This window comes from Centroberyx gerrardi, chromosome 3, assembly GCF_048128805.1.
Source record: "Centroberyx gerrardi isolate f3 chromosome 3, fCenGer3.hap1.cur.20231027, whole genome shotgun sequence".
Taxonomy (NCBI): Eukaryota; Metazoa; Chordata; class Actinopteri; order Beryciformes; family Berycidae; genus Centroberyx; species Centroberyx gerrardi.
Genome location: NC_135999.1, coordinates 4,472,147 through 4,494,479, shown reverse-complemented (window position 1 = coordinate 4,494,479; position 22,333 = coordinate 4,472,147). Strand labels below are relative to the sequence as shown.

General features: G+C 45.3%; 2 protein-coding genes and 1 non-coding gene across 4 annotated transcripts in view; 1 reads left to right on the top strand and 2 right to left on the bottom strand.

Moving 5' to 3' along the window:
* Positions 1–7,557, bottom strand: part of LOC139930189 (nucleosome-remodeling factor subunit BPTF-like) — a 49,492-nt gene extending 41,935 nt beyond the window's left edge. For both annotated transcript variants that reach the window (XM_071923302.2, XM_078290378.1), the window contains exons 1-4: positions 6,778–7,557; positions 3,057–3,879; positions 1,058–1,109; positions 723–891 (exon numbers count right to left, since the gene is read on the bottom strand). In XM_071923302.2, the coding sequence (XP_071779403.2) occupies positions 723–891; positions 1,058–1,109; positions 3,057–3,879; positions 6,778–7,351 (1,618 nt within the window). In that variant the 5' untranslated portion in view covers positions 7,352–7,557. The remainder of the gene's footprint in view (positions 1–722; positions 892–1,057; positions 1,110–3,056; positions 3,880–6,777) is intronic.
* Positions 7,558–8,887: 1,330 nt separating this feature from the next.
* On the top strand, positions 8,888–8,969 carry trnas-aga (transfer RNA serine (anticodon AGA)). Its single transcript has one exon. It is a non-coding gene; the product is annotated as a tRNA-Ser (tRNA).
* A 689-nt stretch (positions 8,970–9,658) lies between these two features.
* Positions 9,659–21,330, bottom strand: nol11 (nucleolar protein 11). The gene is made up of 18 exons (XM_071923299.2): positions 21,184–21,330; positions 20,365–20,478; positions 20,070–20,126; positions 19,321–19,469; positions 19,064–19,121; positions 18,597–18,738; positions 18,112–18,318; positions 16,270–16,346; positions 15,342–15,465; positions 14,884–14,975; positions 14,561–14,626; positions 14,128–14,312; positions 13,719–13,844; positions 12,195–12,446; positions 11,728–11,806; positions 11,350–11,442; positions 10,858–10,965; positions 9,659–10,308 (listed from the first exon to the last, which is right to left on the bottom strand). The coding sequence occupies exons 1-18, from the start codon at positions 21,328–21,330 to the stop codon at positions 10,195–10,197; spliced, it is 2,190 nt and encodes a 729-aa protein (XP_071779400.1). The 3' UTR covers positions 9,659–10,194.
* Positions 21,331–22,333: the final 1,003 nt, after the last annotated feature.

The following is a 22,333-nucleotide window of genomic DNA, read 5'->3' as shown; positions in this document are numbered from 1 at the left end:
TGCTTCTGCTCGTCCCGTCAGATCAGTTAGCCATTAGGCGCGCAGGAGTAAAAGAAGGTTACGGCCCAACTTCAGTGAGAGTCTTTTTGAATTACCGGCGCTCAGAAGATGCTTGGGAGACAGGCTAGTCTCCGCTCCGGCTCTTGCAACAAAACTGATGAAAGCCCATTTGCAGAACGCCCACTGCGCGGCGTGCTGAATGCAATAAACGTGCTCAGCTGATGTGTGCACAACAGCACATCATTTTCATAAAAAATAACAGTAATAAAACAAATGAGAAAAAGGCACGCGCGTGGTGAAGGAACAGGTCCTTGAGGGACGTGCCACTGACAAAAAGGAAGGAATGAACGACTGAAGAGAAGCTTCAAGTGCTGGAGAGCGGCCAAACCGGGAGCAGAGTAAGGTTACATAATGGCCGGGCTGATTCCTATGGCCCGGCTATCTATGACTGGGTGGCATTCATGGGTACTGGGGAGAAGACAGACAGAGGGCTGGAGAGGGGGAATGAGAGAGACAGGGGCAAAGACAGAGGCTGCTCTGAGAGAGATGGGGGAAAAAAAATAATCAGTCTCCCTTCTCCCTCTCTCAGCCGTGATTAAACCCACCGACAGAAAGCAGAGCTCGTTGCCTACGGCGCACCGTGCCAGACTAGATCACCGACAACGATCCGTCCTGTGCGGATTTATTTTAATAATAAGACAAAGGAGCCGCAGCTGTCTTACCGTTGGCGGCGGTGAGGAAGCACTTGTTGCTGCCGCGGGCCTTGTTGGTCAGGTCCTCGGTGATGTCCATGTGGGTGTGCACCTCCTCCCTCATCTCCTCCAGCGCTGCGTTCAGGTCGGCCTCCCAGTACTCCTTATCCAGGCAGTCTATCAGCTCGGCCAGCTGGACCTGGCGAGGACGGGGTGAAGGGAGAGTTGACATGAGGAGATGGCAAAAAAAAAAAAAACACAGAAGTAGCGAACCATTATGACAGCCGCACTACCACCGATGCAGGAATGTGATCAGCGAGTTGAGTGTCTGAAGAGCCTAAGTAAAAGAAACGAGTCCCATTTACCTTGGTGCTGTAGTACCAGATGGCTTTATCCTCCTGCTCGCCATCCTCCTCACTGTAGGGGAGAGGACAGGAGAAAGTACAGAGGGAGGTGAAAATTGAAGAGAAGGCAAGCGGGAGGGGGGGGAAAGATAAATGAGAAAAAAAGAAGAGTGGAGAAAGGGAAGATAAAAGGGAAGATTACAAGATATAAATATGAGAGAGCGACACAGGGGACAAACAGACAAGAGAGGGGAAGAGGGCAAAGTGATTTAAATGACAACAGCGCATTTATCATGATAGCACACTCGTACAGGCTAATTAGTTTGTGGAGTGTTATGGATGCTAGCCTGCCATCTTGCTTAGTGGAGCCATCCATTTTAAAAATCAACAAAGATGAACAAAGTGGAACTTACAGAGAGACGTTAAAGCCTATTTCAGAGTCTCAATGCCATCACATTGTTGTCATATACCGTTTGAAAGCGACTGAATCCACGGTGCTTCAGAACCACTGAAAATATCAGCAGTTGCGTGATTTGCAGCCTAGTTCTGTACATGTACAGTATGTAGCATTGTTGACGGTTTAAAAAAAAAATCAGGACAGAGGGGAATGTCTGAAGGGGGTTGCACACCTGTGTGCATGCACTGATAATCTGAATTGCCCTTGAGAGTTCATTACAACTGGGCAGCAACAACCGGGACCTGCGGAGGGCACTATGTGGGGAAAATGTAAACCAACTAACTTCTAGGTATTCCTTCCAAAACTCTACATACGATAGACACTAACATAACACTGACATTCGGGTACACAGTGCAAAGAGCAGTTCTCCCTGAAATAAGTTTTCCACAACAACATACTCATGTACATTGCAGGGCGTAGGGGCGATCCCTGCTGATTAGAAGGCAGCCTGAGGCTCTGCCAGGCCCGGCACAATAAGAAATACTCCTGACTGGGGTACTTGAAACTATGTAGCGGCAGCAGAGTGGAAGATTTGACAGCTTTGTGCTCAGCATGGTCCATGCCAGGGACTGGGAAGCCTGAGGCCATGATACAATAGTGTCTATTCAGCATCCTCTCAGGACTTCACTACAGGCGCGCGCGTGCGTGCACACACACACACACACACACACACACACACACACACACACCTTACTTCTGTGCACATTCACTGCACGTACACCCAGTCACACAAACCTACTTCTGTGCACATTGCTTGTACACATACGTACACACACACAGAGGGACTCATGGGGACAGTGAAGATCTATTACACAGCACCTGCTGAGGGCCAATTTGGTGAAAGAGAGAGAGAGCGAGAGAGAGAGAGAGAGAGAGAGAGAGAGAGATCCAGCAATAGAGAAGCCTGGCCTCATACCCCTCTTTAAATCTTATATTGTTCAGGTGATCCATGCTCCTTTATGGTTTATCTAGCAGACCGCCTGCTGCTGCTGCTGACCCAGCACACGCACCATCTGTGACTGCTCAATAGCTAGATCATATGCTAACGTATGGGACCAATACTGCTGACGATCGGCCTGTTAAATCTTATGGAGGGATGCAGATATTTTAAGTATGCACGTTTTAGTAGTAGTAGTAGATGCTCCTGTTATGCAGACCTGTACTCATATGCTAGAAACTGAACTTGTGGTATGTTTGTCTTTGCATATAACAAACCAACTAATAAGTTTAATACTTCTATTTGCAACTACTTTAAATTTTGATACACAGCATATCCAAGTAGTTTGAGAAGAAACAAGTTTTCATCTTGCTAATGTACTACCAACCTGTTTTGTAGCTCTATTCTCAATAAATAAGCTCAACTTGTCACAGCCTTTTTTTATTTTATTTTATTTTATTTTGTTTATTAATGCCTAGGGACAGCTAGGAGGCTGGTGCAAATATAAAACCAACCACACTAATAGCATCACAGACAACATACTTCCCCTGCCTCCGCTGTATAATATTTCATAAAGACAAAAAGCCATAAAATAATCTTGGCACATAAAAACATTGGCAACTCACACTACGATGCGGCGGTTGAGGAACCAGTATTTGCGCTGGTGCCGGTCGAAGCCGATGGGCAGCTGGCGGATGTACGGCCGGCTCTTCTGCGCCTCGGGGATGCAGTCCACCACGCCGGGTACCTTGTGCGCCACACACACCTCGCACTGCCACTCGTCCTCCGGCACCTCCTGCAGCGGCGGCTTCACGCACTCCAGGTGGTAGACGGCCGAGCACGTCTCGCAGCACAGCAGGTCGCCGAGGCGGTGGCACACCCTGCAGTGGTCGTCGTAGGCGACCACCCCTTCCGACATCAGCTCCTCCCGAGCGATGTTGGTCGCCAGGAACTGGTCCACCAGGAACTGGAGGACTTTGATTTTGCTCTCCAGCGGTTCGTACGGGTATTCCTCGCCCTCCTGGCAGGGGAGGATGTGCCGGTACTCCGGGTCGCTCTCGCAATACGCCCGCACCACCTCCGGCCAGGTCATACCGTCCACAAAATACAGAGTGGAGTTGACGGAGTCCTTAAGGTCGGCGGGACCGAACGTGGTGTTGGAAGTGTCCTCCTCTCTGAGAATGGCTTTGAGCAGGGAGATGTGGGTCTCGGCCAGCAGTGTGCACTGCTCCTGGCCAGCCAACGCTGCACAGAAATCCTCAAAGCGGAACGGGGAGAGCCGCAGCACTGAGCCAAAGTTGCGGAGGACCTCATAGACGGCAGATATATTGAGGAGCTGTGAGGCGGGAACCAGGAGGTCCTCGGAGGACTTGGGAAGCTCCAGGGAAGGAACGTCCTTCGTCTCGAAGATGGGAGAACGGGGACGCAACGCCCGACTTCTTCTCCGGCCTGCGAGGGGGAAATGAGGGAGGGAGGAGAGTGGGGGAGAGAGAAGTGGGAATACAAATGTGAAAGAAGAGGAAAAGAAAGGAGAAAAGTGTACAGTTTGTCAGAGTTTGTCAATTCTGTGTAGTCTTTACAATAATTGCCTGACAGTCACTCTAAGCATTTCAAATACAGATATTTCAACAGAACATCAATGTGTCTGCAGAATAATAGGGCCATCATTGCTTTTAGTCCTAATAGAATAAGTCAGAATGTGGCAACTGTTCACATTTTTGTGAGATGCACAATCCACCATGATGAATTACGCTTATCACTATAAGTCAGTGTACCCTAATGCATGAACCTATAACATCTGTCTGGCTTCATCGGAGTGTGTTCTCCAGTGTGCACTGGAGCGGTTTGCAGTATCAGCACCTCCAAGTCTGAGGTCATGGTTCTCTCCTGAAAAAAGGTGGCGTGCCCCATCCAGGTGAGGGGGGAGCAGCTGCCCCAACCGGAGGAGTTCAGGTATCTCGGGGTCTTATTTACAAGCAAGGTAAGAAGGTTCATGAGATTGACCGCCTGTTCGTTCCAATCCTCACCTATGGTCACACGTTCTGGGTAGTGACCAAAAGAATGAGATCGAAGATGAAGATTTGAGATTTCTCCGCAGGACGGCTGGACCTCACTCTTCATGATAGCGTGAGGAGTTCAGCGCTCCGGGAGGACCTCGGTGTCGAGCCGCTGCTCCTCCACATTGAGAGGAGTCAGCTGAGGTATTTCGGGCATCTGGTAAGGATGCTCATCCCAGTCGCCTCCCTTTGGAGGTGTACCAGGCACAACCGACTGGGAGGAGACCCCGGGGCAGACCCAGGACACGCTGGAGGGACTACATCTCCCAGCTGGCCTGGGAGCGCCTCCAGAAGGAGCTGGAGGAAGTTGCTGGGGAAAAGGAAGTCTGGGCTGCTCTGCTCGCACTGTTGCCACCGTGACCCTGAACCGGATAAGCAGCTAGAACGTGGATGGATGGATATTAGCACGATGAATTTAAAATTTCTCTTTCCTAACAACATCCACTCAATAAGCTCTTGGGCCTGTTCTGGAAAGGAAAACACACTAATCACAATACACCAATAATATTTAGTATTCACCCTGCCAGACTTATTAATCCGAAACGCTATGTAAAACTAGTGGAGCATCCGATTTCTGTAAATCAGGGACTAATGCTATTTTGAATGGGATTATTTCTAATGCAGTGTGACACTGGTTAAGTGACATTAAAGGAGACAAGCACGCATCATCCTATCCCAAGACACTAAGCAATGTGCTCCCAGTGGACTTATAAGTCTCCCTTTGTTTCTACCAGTGCAAGGTGTGTGGAGATGCATGTACCTGCAAATTCTCTCCAGCCTCTGTGTGTGTGTGTGTGTGTGTGTATGCAAATGCCTTTATGTGTGAATGCAGTGTGGATACATGTGCCTGTATGCCCATGAGAGTGAAAGCAGTGCGTGTCTGTCACCATAGGTCTTATGAAAGACCCATCCACTGCACAGTGCTGCCATGTTCACGTCTATTAGCGAAGCAGGCGGGCAGGCCAGCCATTTAAGTTTGAGAGTTATTTGTGTAATCTTCCCTGAACCACTTATGGTGCATAAGATTGACTAGAGTGCAGCAGAGTGGTATAAAGCGCACAATTCAAGAAACAGGCAACCCACTGACCTTTGAAAATTACGTGACTTTCACATCTATTTGGAGCAAGGAGGGCATGTGATAAACATGCTTCAAACAGCTTAGGTCAGTGTGAGTATGGCTTGGCAAGTGGAGGGGGAAAAAAGCAATACATTCAAACATAAAAAAAAATAGATTTGTTTCTGCGTGAAAGAACAGAGATCTGATTCCAAAGATGGGCTTTGCTCATGATGAAATAGTGGAATGCGCAAAATATCCAAAACTCAATCATGCTTACAATTATTTTGTCTAATCCTATCTGGAATTAGATCCAAAGGCTGGCACAATGCTTCCAATGCATGACATTATATAACAGATGGGTCAATTGATTTTTATAGACATCAGTTCAATAAACATGACAGGCCATAGGGGTGTCCAATTTGCTCATCTGATACATTTAAGGGTGGTTGCTACGGTAACGGTGGAACACAGTACGTAATATTGTAATGAGTTGGTGTTTGCAACAGGTGAAATCAGAGCGCCTCTGTTCAAAACAAAGGCCTGTCAAATTCATTCAGCCAGCATTACGCAAGCAAAATGTGTCTTGTTAACAAGTTGAAATCGAGCTGGACAAGGTAAATTGTGGGCGCAATTCTACTAATTTAAAAGGACGACTTTCATTTCAATTTTTGATGAGTAACACTTACTATTGTTTACTAAAGTACTTGCCTACAGCTGCAGACAAAGTGTCAAACAGCTTTTCGTACGAGGCAAAGCGCAAACACAACTTTTAAAAAGTATGCGTTTTGATAGAGCGTACATTGTACACATAGGAGAGATGAATAACGCTTGTACATAAGTGGAAATGCTGGATGAATGAATGAATAAATGAATGGAAAGTGGCAACACACTTCAGCCTCTACATGTTGTTTCTCTGTCTGAATGGAGACACGTCAAACGCAGCGTGCACGAGATAAACCGGTCAAAAAAAGACATGGATTAGTTCATCATAAAATGACAACAAAAAGGTGCTGATCCGACAAAATGAAAAACACACGCGAGGCGATTCAAGCGTGGTGCAGATCTGCAAGCCAGCGGCCAGCAGAGCACACGGTAAACAAAGGCCTGTTTCTGAGTGCAATCTCCATTTTGAACAATGCGGCTTGCTTTCTCAAATGGGGTGAATATAAACTGCACACTTAAAATAATCCAAAACTGCTTTGCCAAAGTGGGGGCACTTGCAAACCCACGTACCTGGGGTGCTACCGAGCGTGCTGTGGCTCCTAAAGCTGCTCTCGGTGCAGTAGCTGGCATCATCATCATCTGGTAATTCCTCCAGATAGTCAGAGTCGTTTCCCAAGGCCTCCTCCTCTTCAAGATCCGACGAGGGGTTTTCGTTCAGGAGTTCATCCTCTTCTGACCTGTAGCTTAGATTATCGTCCTCCTCGTCGCTGTTGTCGTCGTAGACCACCTTGGTTTGAGGCCGCCTCACTCCACCTCTGCCGCCGCGGCCGCCTCTCGCCCCCCTGCCTCTCCCTCTGCCTCCTCTGCCCCGCGATGCCGCCGCCGCCGTGGTAGCGGAGCCTCCAACTTTCCTGCGGCCCCTGGACGAATGAAAGTTATCCCGACCGGAGATTTCTGTATCCACCTCCCCGGAGCCACCGCCGCAACCGCCGCCACCTCCGCCCCGTCCCCGGCCCCGTCCCCGGCCCCTTCCCCGTCCACGCATCCCCCGGCTCCTGCCGCCCCGAGAGCCGCGGACTGGCCCGGGTGATCCTTCCCGCATCGCGGCTGCCTGTTTGGGCGGCCTTCCTCTTCTCCCCCTCATTGTAGGAGAGAGTATCTTCTGTTCCGCTTCAATCTCGGTGCTCGAATGGCCCGTGCAACCCGGAGAAAAACGGGGGAGCAAATAAACCAATCTTGCGACGGTTCCCGATAAGTCCCCGCCAAGCCCCGGTCTCAATTTCTGGGCGGAAAGCTCAAACTGAATGGCCGGTGTCCCGCTCTGGGTCGCCTGCAGACGCCATTTTTCTTCTCGGCTCTCCCTCCGTTGAAAACACAGCAGGCCTGAGAGCTGCGTCAAGCTAGCCACAAATAGCTACAATAATACCGGAAGTTTGTAGATTTTTCCTTCAAAATAAAAGCATAACACATTTGTCAATTTCGAAAAGAATAATTAAGTATCGGGGTGCACAGAGCAACAACAATACTATCTGTTTTCATTTAGTACATATTACCTCTCATACACATACTTTATTTTATTGTAGCACTCTCTGTTACCCCAAAAAGCGTTTTAAAACATTTTCGTCGATCGCGGTTTCATTTCGAGTTAGTTCCGGACGTGTTGTTTTTTATTCTGTGTAGCTTGACACTGGCAGGCCTGAGTGGATGGAGGATCACGTGACCCACTATTCTACAATAGACGCAATTGCCGTGTTAGTTCATAAAATTAGTTATCCATGCAAACGCTATTCCCCAACAGTAGTTTATTAGCGCTGGCTTGGCCCGATGGGCAGTTCTAATCACAGGCGAGTCGAGTAAATTCAGCGAAACATCGTAAATTTTCAGCCTTGTCGTCGTCGTCGTCGCTGCAAGGCGAGCAGGAGATAAGCATACGTCCGTCATTTAGCGCTTTTTCTTGAACCTAAATGTTCTGTCACATAAGGATTAAAAGTTAACTGCACATATTTCAGAATTAGCTCATTAAAGTTATATGAATTTGAAGATAGTAATTTATCTTTTTATACAAATGTATCTTATACATCTCAATACATTGATTTTAATTCATTAACAATGAAAATAGAATTGATTAATATTTCAGTCAATTGCAATTCAAAAACGTATATCCAACCGTATGCCGTATGCATCTTATGAAAAAGATATGTTTATCATCTAATCTTGCCTCAATTGTAGCATACCAACAATGTAACTAATGTACAATAACATTTAGTGCAGTCAGAGAGGTGCAACATTGTAGCTGTTCCTCGCTATTCTCTAATCTTTTTAAAAAAATCTTGTTTCATTTTTCAGAATGATGCTTGTTATTGTTGGATTGTTAAAGCACTTTGTAAACTCTATCTTGAAAAGTGCTATACAAATGAAGTTTAATATTACTATATTATTATTTTGAATTGCCCACTTCTTCTCACAACATCCCCTCGTCCAAACACAGACAGCCCACTGTAGCCGACTTGGCAGTCTTCTTGTCGATACTGTCATCACCGAGGCGTCCACGGCAAATCACCTCAATAAATGAAGTCATTGATTGATAGCATGAGTCAGAAAGAAACACCTATATCCTTATAGATCATGTGTTCCCTAACGTATGAGCATTAGTGTGCACGTGTGCGATTATATGGTACAAGTTGTCGTGGCCGAGTGGTTAAGGCGATGGACTAGAAATCCATTGGGGTCTCCCCGCGCAGGTTCGAATCCTGCCGACAACGAAACATTTTTTTACTCACTGCTGTACTACATTGACTAGTAAAATATGGCTTATGTATGGTGGCATGATGGTAATATTCACCGACAATTAGATAATTTAGGCAATTATTTCACAACAGCAGAGATGCACGACATAGAGCACAACACTGCATCTACTAGCTAATAGATATTGGCTCTAATGTTAAACAAACCTTACTTTTAATTTAAAAAAAAAAAAAAGGAAACATTAGTCTTCCGCCGAACTAATCTAGTTCTCCAACATTAGCTACATTTTTTACAACGTGTTTCTGAGCCAGTCGAAACCACGGAGTCCGTTAGATGTTGCCAATTTCATTCCGGGATATTGCTAACTCTTCAATTTCCTTTCCATTTATTTCTACATGTCTTCTTGTTCCTTTATTTTTCATATCATTCCCCCATTTGCCAACCCACCACGTAAGTCAAAATGTGCTTTAAAAAATAATTTTAGCGGCGGTCACAGGTGTGTCCCTGTAGCTAATTAATAACGCCACTCAGCCAATCAGAAACGAGGATCAGAACTTTCTTCCTGTAAAAACAGTATCTTGTCTCAATGAAAACACCAGCAGCAAGTGGAAAGCACACCTTTAAAAGTGTTCATAAGAGGAACCTAGTAACAGTCTTTAGTATTATGGTATTACCATTGTAATATACATTCAAGACAACAAACAACTTTGCATAGGGTGGTATTTTTTAATAAAAATACTGTGTCACACATGGATTCAGAATTTTTGCAGTCATAGATCCAACACAAAATGTTTCCCAGTAGAAAACGTACTACAAAGTCATGCAGCTGGCAGATTTACAGATATTCACACAGTTGATGTATGACACGCATACAAAATTACCAGCCGCTCAATCTCACAGTTAAGCTTCTAGTGTCAAACCAAGAATACTTTACTATTGTGTATTACATGGCATTTGCACGTATTTTTACGCACCCATTATTAACCACTTTGACACATAAGCGGGCTGTTAATTTACTGTGAAATCCATATTGTCAATCCAATCCACTTGATATTGATAAAATGCTCCTTGGTAGCACAGGTGAGGTTAAAACATGGTACAAGGGGGATCTGCAATTCATCAATACCAAAACATACATAACACAAAGTGGGACACGCACAACCTTGAAACCACGACGGGTGAAATGTGGGAAGGGCGGGAGATTGCTCGACGTTTTATTAAAAGCTATCTGTACATATTATTCTAAAACAGCTCAATGACTTCGATGGAGTATTGTCCGACGTCCCGCTTCACCTTCATCTTATGGAGCTCTTGCAGGCTGCCCTCGATCTTCCCCAGCTCGGAGAACAGCCTCACCTGGAGACGAAACGAGGAAACTCAAAACCAGGTTCATCGCACGTTTCTTTTTTTCCTCTTCATTCTTTCCCCCATGGTAATAACAATGTTACTTAAAAGGCAGTCTATTTAAGTGATAACGTCTCTTTACATACATGTCACCACCTGTTGCACTCTATAGAAGGTGAAATCACCTGGCAACAAAGATCAGCCAATAACAGATGGCCATTTCAGTAGAATGCTTTTTACCATTAGATGTCAGGCTTTACACAGATTTGGCTTTGGGGTTTAGTTACTCTTTAAAATGTAAATGGTAGGACTCATGTCTTTGGATGTAACAGCAACTTGGAGAATTGTTTTTGCTTACTTGGTGGTTGTAAGGGTCGATAACATTGATTGTGAGTGTCAGTGGCAGTTGTGTGGGATGGTAGTGTAGTCCAAAATGCCAGTATATTGATACAGTGGTCTGTGTGCAATCTGAATGTGGTCTATTTATGGAAGGATTGCACTGAAGGCCTATGTCAACAATACACAGCCAGCTACTGAGAGGACCAAAAGGAAGACCGTTACCTGAGACTTTACAAAGCTGTGGAGGTTCAGCAGTAAGCCTTTGGCCTCTGGAGTCATCACCAGCACTGTGAAATGGCCGTCCAGCAACAAGCACACCCAATCCATGATCTATGATAGAAAACAAAAAGAAACACAAAATTAGAATTTCATTCATGTCAAATTGGGATTCCTGATTTACTGCATTTCCCCTTTTGTTTCCTGCTGTTTTACGTGTTCCTGATCACACCTCTGCTTCTATAGTCAACATAAATGAAGATCAAAAGGAAAATCCATGGTTATGTGATCACATCGCCGTATGTCTCCGTCTCCGGTGGCTTGATTTTATGCGAGTCTGACATCTTCCATATCTGGTTTTGAAAATCTGAGAGCAATACGAGCAAAATACAACCGTTTTGCCTCCAGACTTGTCACTTAATGTATCCTGGTGTGACTGGATGATAGTAGTTGTGTTGAAATGACAGCCGATGTTTTAGTTTAGGTGTGGGTACAGACCTGAGTCAGAGTTGGCGATCTCAGTCCGTGCATCTGTGTGGAGGCATCTTGGGAATATTTCAGATAGAGGAACTGCAGGTACTGGAGGAAAAGCTGATTGGATGGGAGAGAAAATGAACAATGTAACCGCAGCTTTTTGAAAATGACAGCTGGATTTACACAAGAACTGATCATCAGATTTTTAACCTGAAATGAACCCGATCTGATCATTTTTATTGCTGGTTTAATGTGGGGGAAAAACATCAGATCTGAGTCATATAGTTGAAAACTGAGGACTTCAACAATACTTTACTTTTCGACCAAAGCCCTTGTTAAATCTGAACAAATCGAGTGAGCAGGCACATGTAAATCAATTAGTAAACTTAAGCTGCAACTCACAATAACTTGCTGAGAGGAGAGGTCTTTTAGATGTGGAAGGAGGAAGGTGTCGCTGTACGCCGTCTGCAGGACCTCATTGCTGTGCAAGTACAGTTAAGACCTCATACTTTCACATTTTTATCTCTTATTCTATTAAAATGATATATATATTCTGTTTGTATGATTTTCTTCCCCACTGCTGTTTTATTACACATAAAACACAAAGCTTGTTACTAACAGCATGCTGAAGGTGTGGGGCAACTGAGGACACAATGTATAAAAGTGTCTGCCACAAGCTGAAGCTGAATGTAAATTACTGCATTATAGTGCAAGGCAGCGTCCCAGCTGTGTATTAAAATAATCAAAACACCAGCTCCATCTTTATCTAGTGTCACATTCACTTGTAAAGCTTTAGAAATAGCTAGACTGTATTCAGCCATGGGAACTGAATCCTTAATTGTAAGTATCAGTATTTGTTGAGAGGATACAGTAGTACGGCCTTATGTAGTCCCACTGGACAGGTCAGTCCTGGCTGGGTCGAAGTCTTCTCCTGGTCCTCCGCTCTGGTCTTAGCGGGAGCTCCGCCTCCGCCGAGGGCGTCCGAGCTGTCCTCCTCGAAGGGGGCGGGGCTGAAGCCGTTCTGCAGGCCGCCCTGGCCGCGCCCCCCGGCGACTAGGGTTTCCATGAAGGAGACGCTGTCGGGCTCCAGGCTCACCATCTCCGCATCGCCATCTGGGACACTGCAGGAGGGAGGGAGCAAAGACATAGAGGTTTCACTTAAGAATCTAGTAATGATCTGATATTAGACAACTTCTAAAAGTAGGCACTTAGAAGTTCAGAAGGATCATCTCTTACAACAGTGGTTACATCCACAATATTTTATCAAATTAATTCCTTCCAATTGAAGATTCCAAATGAAATGTTTACATCATCCCTAAAAGTGATCCAATAACATGAGTGTATGTGCACAAAAGCATGTAATCAAAATAAAACTTGATGACATGTGTTGTTAAATAATTCTGTTCTAGCATAACATTCAGATTCTGACTTTTCATTGTTTTGAGCCTTTCACCCATCAAGATGTTCAACTATTGTAAAATCTTTCAAAGTTCCTAAAAACAAAGTTTTATTGGCCACACCAGTTTTGTTTTGCACTGGCCATGTTTTAGATTTTTACCAAAAACCTCATGGACGTCACTTCATCTAAGTGGACAAACATGTGCAGAAAGAATATTATGCATTTCAACCGAAGAAAGCTGGCAGTTAAGTTTTTATGGTTGTCAGTCGTTAATCTTCTTCTATGGAACGAATTATCACCACGTTCACACTGAAATTTCACAGGGAATGGGCCAGTCTAATCCATTTGAGGCGATTACACGAGGCATTTTTATTCTGATTTGGCTATGGAATATTAGGCTGCATGGAAACCCAGCTAGTGATGACAGTTGCATGCAGTCTAACAATCTGATTATAGGACTCATTTATTCTTATTTCAATCACCTCATATAAACATCTCGACTGGAATATCCTCACTGGCCCCAATCTGACTGAAAATTCAGTCAGAAAAGTGCTTGTGATTTTCTTAGGCATATCAGGGGTTAACAGTCCAATTGATTTTCAGCTGGGTAGAGCCAATAATCCAGTTGCAGACCGTATCATGCAAACATTGATGCCGGTAATAGAGCATCGCCATCTGCTAAATTAGCCTTTAAATTCCAGTGCGGCTGACAGTCTGCCAGTGTCTGGGAAACGGGGGCACTCAACTGTGCACTCAGCAGTACATTCAACGTATAGCACGACTTGACTTTCATCTGCAGCGTGTCTCCACTTGTCTGTTTGGTTTCTGATCAGTGAGATGGGGCAGATTCCTGAAACTGAGTTACTCAAAGTATGTCCGCGTGGAACACTGCCGGGTTCAAGACCGTTGGAGGAGTTGCTGACATCAAAATCACGTTGAAAGAAAAAGGAAGAACAGTGGCCTGGGTTTCTATTAACATGACTTATGATTGTACCTGATGAAGGTCTTGAGGCAGGCACAGGTGATGGCTTCAGGGACGTCGGGGAAGAGCTGCAAGCAGAGCTGACACAGAAAGTAATCCTTCCTCTCCAGAGCCAACAGCAGCAGGTCGGGACACACACTGTGGAAGGTCACACAGGTCAATGGTCACATTCAACAGCAAGAATAAAGGCTTTTTCATGGTTCAATTCATTCCCCTTTATAGTCTACAGTAAGCAACCAAAGCATGATTTTGAATAGGATTACGGACATGGCATTCCAAGCAGGATCCAACACAGTAATACTGTCAAATTAAACAGAAGTACTGTGTAGGACCTGTCCTTACAATTTTCATTCTTACTGTGCTTCCACAATGAAACAACTTAGTCCTTAGCCCCCTGACCCTGCTGCCCTGCCTTACTGACCTGTGGCAGAGGCACTGGGTGTGCACCAGCTGTGCCAGGGTGCTCGGGGTGTAGAAGGCTGGCTCGGCCACGCTCCGGGACACCAGGCTGGAGGCCAGCTGCCCCACCGAGGGCTGCAGCTCCTGGACGTCTGCTCTGGAGAGGAGCCCCTCCACCTCCCTCTGGACCTCCTCTACTGGTGCTGTCTGCGGGAAGGAAATGGACATATTTATCTTGTCAGTTATATCCTGGTAGAACTTGGCATGTCAAAGCATGGAGATTCAATAATCTGTCTAAAGGGTTAAGATTTTATTTCCAGGTTATATCACATTCTGTCTTCAAATGGGGAAAAGGATAGGAGGCTGGACAAGGTGGCTTCTAGGAATAATAATAACCAGAATGCACCTCAATAAAGGACCAAAGTGCGCTAAAAACCAATAACCTTATTTTTTACCTTGATGAGCTCCAGAACTTGGTCAACTGTCAAACTAGGTGCTGATTGGCTCTTACGGGTTGTTCTCTGCATGAAAAGAGGGAAGAATCACATTAAGGCTCACAGTCATTCAAGCTTTGTGAACTGAGACGATACAATTGACACGGGCATTATTTGCATTCAAACCCACATAGCACTATAAACGTGTTTAATGTTTTGTTTATTGTTTATGCACGAATCGTGTTGGGCTGGTTTTAACTCTGGTGGATTTGAGTTAATTGGCATGCAGTGGCGTCACAAATCCCCTAGCAACCGTATATAGGGTTGAGGACAAAGTGACTTACGGTCTTCCTGGTCTCCACCGTTCTAGACGGCTGGGCTTTCTCTCCATGCAGAATGTTGTTCCACGACGGTACAGATGCTGGAGCTTTGGACTCTGGGGAAGATAGAACAATACATTGCCATCTTCTCTAATTGACTGAACACAAGAGCTTGTCATGTCGAAATGAACATTAAAAATACTGATGTAGCATTAATGAGAATAGCAGACTACAATATACTTGACTGTAATATGACAATGATATGTTATAGCAGTGTTCATTACTTCTGCTAAATCAGTTTTCCCTCTATCAAATGTTTTTGTCTCATATGTATATAATCTTTTGTACAATTGTCTTGAAACAGCAAAAAATGACAGCCAAAGCCAAATTTAAGCCAATGTTTTAACAAGTAAACCATTTTCATCAGGGTTATAGTGATTTTATTGAACCTTATTTATTATTATGACATTGTGTCATCTCACCTTCAGTCCTGGCCTGCCTCAGTTTTCCCAGGGCAGAGGCCAGGGAAGACTTGGGGCACTCGTATGGAATAACAGACAGGGCTTTCCCATGCGGAATGAATAACTTGCTAGAATAACTCCACAGCTAAACCAAGGAGAAATTTAAATGAATACAAACAGGAATTAATACTGTACACGGTAAAGTGGAAAACATAATTTAGCATAGGAGTCATCCTTTGAAAACACTCGAAGCTAAGAGGTAGTAAGTGATTTGCAGGGAGTTCACATAGATAAGAGTACTTGAGCCATAGAAAGCATTCATAAAGAGTAAAACTATCATTCATGTAACCAAGTGCGCCACACAATCTTTCCTTAAAAAGATGCTATGTAGCAACTGATAGTGTAGTAACTGCAACATAAAAACCTGTTAATGTAATAAGATGCTGGAAAATGTAATACAGTGGCGACTGGTGGCATGTAAACTGCTACATAGTGTCATGAGAAAAGTGCCAGTCCTTTCACTGTGTGTGTGTGTGTGTGTGTGTGTATTTTAAGAGTGTAAACTGCTGTAAAGTTGTGAGGAGGGACGGTGAGCCCAGTCACGGTGGAGAGCAGAGGCGATGCTCTACCAAAGTCATACAGTCCTTCATCAGCACCCAGCAGCTGGAAGGGCAGGGAACTTTGGCCTGCGGCACCAACAAGGGTGGGGGGGTTGGGTGGAGGGTGCTTCACGCCTACTTTTACCCAGAACAACAGTGGGTGTACACTACAAAACATGATAAGGAACATTCTCTTATCAGTCTACATTAAACAATGTGCAGCCTGGTCATCCTCCCAGCAGCAAACACCATGTATGTGCTGCCAAGTGCTGAACCACATGCACCTGTTGCGTTTGTCAAGCAAACAGAACTAACAAGTGTTCCCATTTAATACATGAAAGTTTTCCTACCTGTCCATAGATTTTGCCCGCCATCTCTTTGCCCGCCTGGAGCGTCTGGAAATTGGTATTCCAGATGCAGAGGAAGTCTGAGAAATCAAGGACAGAGGACCATTCAGGAACCACATTCGCATCAGATATTGGAGTCACATTGCTCCGCGTCATTGTTCTAATGCATTTATTCTCAAAACGAGGCCCACATGTCACAAATACGAGTCTGAATACCAAATCTATCATTTGTTATTGCTTGTAAGGGCATGTTTGTGAAGCAGAACTACACTTTAGATCATGAGCAACTGGATGATTAGTTTGGGGGATGCGGTGGAATACTTGTAGTCACTGATTGAAATGAGGTCGATAATGTCTAGACCGTATGAAAGCTATTTTATTGTAGCATAAGGAGGACTGGCTCGCCTTTCTCCTGCTTCAAACAGCCTGACCCCCTCACCTCCATGCCATAAAAAAAACAAAACTAAACAGATGCAGGATGTATAAGAGTGAGAGAGGAGAGTGAGCAAGGTAATAAACCGGAAAGACACACTGATAAGACATCTCCTGGGATTAGCAGAACATTCCCACTCCATTTGGGTGAGATCAGAAGCATTCCTGAATGGACCCACTCTCCCCTCCTGCAGGAGCGGCAGGCTGTAAAAACAGAGAGACAGTTCCCTCCAGATTCTCCTTAAAGGACTCCGAAAAGCCCGTTTGTAATATGAATTGCATAATTGGATGCGTTTGAATGTGTTTTGCATGTTCATTTTACTATGGTTTTGAGTTTGAATGGAGATTATGGCATGTATTATAACCATACCAGACTAACTCCTGTTGTTTTCATCGTTAGTATGCCATTCTTGGTGTCTTTTGACAGTATAAATTAAGATGGTTTTAGAGAAACTACTCTCAAAATCACATCTGTTCGGAAGATACAAAATATGTCCAAATTCAATAAGGAGATCATCTAATGGAAGAGGCCGGTGCCAATCAGCCAATCAGCAAAAGAGACTCTGACTCGGAGCCAAGCGCTCCGTTTCTCTCCCTCCTGTCAAAGCTGATGATTTGTGACTGTGAACTCGCCCCGCCACGTGCTGTAGTCGTCTAGCAACCAAGTCCAACAAACTCCACAGTGTGGCCGGCGTTGCCTGGATCTGTGGATCGCCAAAAGCAGCTCAAATCACGCTAGTGTGCGGTGTGGCTTGTCCTAGATCTGCACTAAAACCTGCTTCCACGAACTCTTCCTCACCGAGAGTATCCAACGGTGCCAGAAGGACGGGAGACTGCCATAGAGGTAATGTCTAGTGTATATTATGATTCCAAGATTATTGTTCCAAGGTCTTCTTACAATAAAATGACTGTCATAATTATCCCATACAATTACATTATCCCATTATATTATCCTGTTACACCATACAAAAGCATTACCTCTGGGTATTTTCCCTTTAGGAAATCCTAATCCGATTTTCCTCCTCATATATTTAAATTGGTTCAGTCACTGGTCACATTATATACTCTCCCACACTGTTGTTAACCCTAAATTTCAAATCGCCAAGTCAACTTAACTCCCTGTAAGAACCTTGTCAATACCTTGGATTATGCTATTCCTATACCGACCAAAAAATGTGTTATTCTTGCCATAATCCCATTTTGATATAGCCTATCATATAATCGGTGTGTGTTATTGTGTAAATAAACTCGCTTTTACATGAGAGAAGTTGTTCTGTCTCTTCTGTGCGTGTAAGTCTCTTTGAAATCAGAGGTCACTGAAGTGAAATAGATTTCTGACCCAGGTAGGAGGAGCAGGTAGAAGCAGAATATGTGAGATCATCATTTAGGGGAGTGTAGTGAAACGGCATTTACCTTTCCCAGCTCCGGCGGAGGGGTGTGGGACCCCCACCACGGCTACGTGGGCCTCGTCCAGGGCCAGGGCCCAGGCCGCCCCCAGCAGGCCCTCCCCGACCGGCAGCGCCAGCAGCAGGCCGCGGGGCAGAGGGAGCGCATGGGCCCCCTCCTCGGCCCCCGGGCCCCGCACGGGCACCACACTCTGGTATACGCGACCGTTGGGATCTGGGTGGCGGAAAAGTGATGAGGGAGAGGAGGAAAGAAGCATTAGAAAAGGATGAGATTAGAGGGAAGCGTTGATGCCCGTCTCCATTATCTAGCACTGTGCACTGCACTGTTCAGCTTGGATAACCCCCATCCTCACTGCCTTTTTTATCAGCGCCGCATGTCATCCACTGAGCTCAGAGTCCCTCTTCATGGGGCCTTAAATTTAAGTCTGTGAAACTGGCCCCTGCTGTACCACACCGTCATTAGAAACACAGGAGGAGGAAATCCAGTCTTACAGAGATACAGCAGGCTGAAGTGTTTATCCCTGTAGGAGGCGGAGAAGCTGAGCGGGGAGAGGCCAGGCTCCTCTCTCTCCAGCCTGTACCTCTGCAGGGTGTTGGGGTTCAGTCTCTGCAGGTAGAGGAAATGCTCCCCTTTCTGTGGGACAAGACACAGACAGCCAATAAAAAGGCATTTAGAAATACCAAGAACTCAAAGTCGATACGCACGTCCTCGGAGAACACAAGGACAGACGAGATCAGTTATCGGTAAACGGTCGTAAAATTCAGAGCGCTCGTATGCAGCTTCTATAAATACAGCAGAGTGCACTCAACACTAATCATTGGCTTACAATCAAGTGTTGTTTGCCCACCGCTTGGCAGTGTGGTGATGTAACCGAGTAGAATGAAATTGATGTTATGTGGAGATCAAGTCTCAGTTTTTATGTTGCCAGTCAAAAGCCAAACGATGAAAACGATCGTACCTGTTCTGTCGTGAAGATGACAAACTGCTGGGCCTCTGCCACAATGTTGGTGCTCCACCTATGGACAACAAGGGGAATCAACACGCTGCAAGAGACGACGGGCCAGACTGCAGCACACAACCCAGAAATATTATTTAATGCTGATCCAGGTCCAGCGCAACTCACAGACTTCTCGGGTCACTAGCCCGGTGTGAAAAGGGTACTAGTCTTAAGACGTTTGGTTTACAGGGGTCATAAGTGACGGTGGTGACACTGACCTGATGGCCTCCTCTTGTGCCAGGACCTCCTCTATGGGCTGCTGGGGAGCAGAGAGGAGGGAGTCCAGGAGTCTGACCGCTCCTCTCTGGAACAACACCACCGGCTCCCCTCCTGGGACAGAGTGCACCCGCCACACATCTGATGACACCTGGAGAGGACATGAGAACGAATGAGACCGTGTCGAGCAGAAAACAATGAATGGGCGGGTAAACAAAACAAGTTGCGTTCGAAGTCTCGTGGGAACAGAGATCTTCTTGAAAGTAGTTCCAGAGAGTGCTTTCTTTTTTGTTAACTAACCATCCAGACTTAGAGCTGGTACGTTCTCATTTTCTCACTTTTAGGACAATGCTAGTTGTCTATGATTACTTAACATACTGTATGCTGAAGTGTTTGCATGCACAGCGGACAGAACTATCCAGTCACAGAGATGATTTTGGTACTCATCTCCCAAAAAGTCGGTGAAGTCCCTTAACTTTTTTTTTCCTGAGGAGCACGGCCAAACAAGAGACACAAGATGGAAAAAGAGACATACCACGCGTACTGACTTAAAGTGTTCTCTTTGGTCTGAACCATAGTGAAAAACTTTGTTGAATTTTTGTATTTGGCTCCTTAAGGTTCACACTGCTTGATCACAAGTGAACCAGGAACTTCAACTCAGTATAATGGGCTAGCGAATGGAGTAAATGCTTGGTGTGAATGCACCCTAAGAGAAGGTGGACAGCTGAGCACCAGGCATGTTCATACTTACAGTTGCTTTGAAGGCCTTGTCTAAGAGTACGTCATCCTCCTTCCAAACTCTGATCACCTAAATAAAAAAAAAAAATTTAAAAAGAGAAAAAAGTTGATTATTTCTTGGCAGAATGAGCCTGACATTTCTGACATGTCAGACATACAAGCAGCTACCAAAATAAATAACAATAAAGCAAATGATAGTGAGGTGCGTTTATGTTTAAAGACCATAGAAAACAGAGGCATAGTATGCAGTAGTGCTTCCGCAGTCTGGTCGCCACCTTACCACCACAAGAATAGCTGGAAAATTCTACCTTGTTGTCTGAGACTGCCACATACTCCTTGGTCTGTGAGTTGTAAACAGCTGAACAGGTCAGAGTCTGTCCTTGTTTCACCGTCCAGCTGCCCAGTGGCTTCTGGTCTGAAACCTGTCAGAGTGAGGGAGACCCGGTTAATAAAATCACTTCATCAGCTTTTCCCTAAGAAAGCGCTCTTGGAGAACTGCAAAGGACACTGAAACAGCACTCTCACAAGCTCTTAAACAATGAGTGTTTCCCACTCATTTGTACCAACCCACCACAAATAGATTCATTGGTGTTGTTGTAGTTTGTTGAAAGAAGACCGTGAGAACAAGCAACCAATCCTGAAAATTTAAATTGTACTGAAATACAAGCTTTGTGTGGAGAACTATGTATGCCGAATTTACCAGAGGAACCTAACGATTCGAAAAAGGTCTTAAGTCATGTTTTACGACGAGTGTAGCGTTTGCCGATAAGCAAAGCAACATTTGGTCTGTTTTTTTAAATAGAGTCTGGCGTGACGTTTTCTTCTTACAAGTAAGAACGAAACCTCCCGGTGCTGCAGCTAACCATGCGTTCTTTCTGTTTACATTTCCCGCAAAGGGCTGCTGGGTGGGTTTCTCGCCACGTTTTTTTTCTATGCAAGGAGAGAAAGCTGACATCTTTTCGGAGTCTAGACACGAAGTTAGCTAGCTATCTCATCTGTTCTGTAGCTGTAACCCCAACCCTGTCACTGTTGTTTTTGAGAGCCCAGGCTCCCAACACACGAGTTGAGCAGGTCGCATCAGCTGGCTGAGGCTAGCAGAGCCTGCTCGAGACAAACGTTACCGTTACCTTGTACAGCGTGACAGATCTGGTGCAGTCGGTGACGACGATATGGTCGCTGTCTCTCTCCGCTTCAATCCCCTGAATTCCCGAATCTGACGGATTTTGAGCTTGTACAAGTCCGCACAACGTGTACCCCTCGTACAGCGCAGCCATGCTGGACGAGAAGAAAGTGGGACTTCTGGATCTCGCGAGACTTGTCGTATGTCTGCCGACGAGTCAAAGAGTGGCGTTTATGTGCTGGCAGAATTGACAGCGCCCTATTGTGGCAGCAAAGAAAACCACACCCTTCAGATATTATTATTATTAATATTAAAGAGGAACATAAAAAATATATTATTTAGAAGGTAATAGAACATAATCGAAGAATGGACCAAGAGTCTGCAGGTTTTCATTCCAGCAAAACACCACACCAGAGTCCCATTTCATCATTAGTCATTTAACAGGCCCTCCTTGACTTTCCTTTGGTACTTGCCTGGTAATGCGTAGCATCATACATCACTTGCAGAGCAGGGGCCGGGGTCCGAGAAACGGAACACATTGCCTCCCTTAAGCAGGCCTAATGATAAATGATTATAAATAATAATAAAATAACACAGAACAATGACTGATGAAATATTGCAGATGAGTTCATTTCGTAAGAAGTAATCCTTAGGTCGATCTCCGAAAGTTCCCTTGGGTTGTCAAGGGTGCCAAGGGGAAGAGGGCACGATAAAACGAGTACTGAACTGAGAAATCGCCCTGTTTCAGCACCCGAGGATAATCAACAAGGAGGGATCACTGATATGAACTTGATATGAAAAATGAAGTGAACCGGCACCCTAAAACAAGCTGTCAACGCATCCGAGAGCAGAGTGAGGAGGAAACACAAAACACTGGCAAATTCAGAGAGATTCAGCCCTAGTTGCTGACTCGCTCCCTTGAAGGGTCGACCTCAGAAAGTTCCCTTGAGTGGTCAGAGTGATGGAGAGGGCACTTCAGGTGGCAGCGGGGGGTTCCTGAGGGGAAGTGCCAAGGGGAAGTGAACGAGGGCAGGCTGAATCACCTAAAGGGGCCCAGGCCACTTCACTGGTTAGCTCACCTTCCACCACAGAAGAGGAACTAATCGGTGAAATCACCCCGCTGCGGTCTTCTGGGTAGAAATGAAAACTGTGAGGTC

What these genes read in the sequence shown, in the direction of transcription:
- nol11 (XM_071923299.2), bottom strand. Translation starts at nt 21,330, where the DNA reads ATGGCTGCGCTGTACGAGGGGTACACGTTGTGCGGACTTGTACAAGCT. An exon ending in ACCCAGTGCCTCTGCCACAG is followed by an intron (nt 13,845 to 14,127) that starts GTCAGTAAGGCA and finishes GACCTTCCACAG; the next exon opens with TGTGTGTCCCGACCTGCTGC. An exon ending in GATCGCCAACTCTGACTCAG is followed by an intron (nt 10,966 to 11,349) that starts GTCTGTACCCAC and finishes TTTCTATCATAG; the next exon opens with ATCATGGATTGGGTGTGCTT.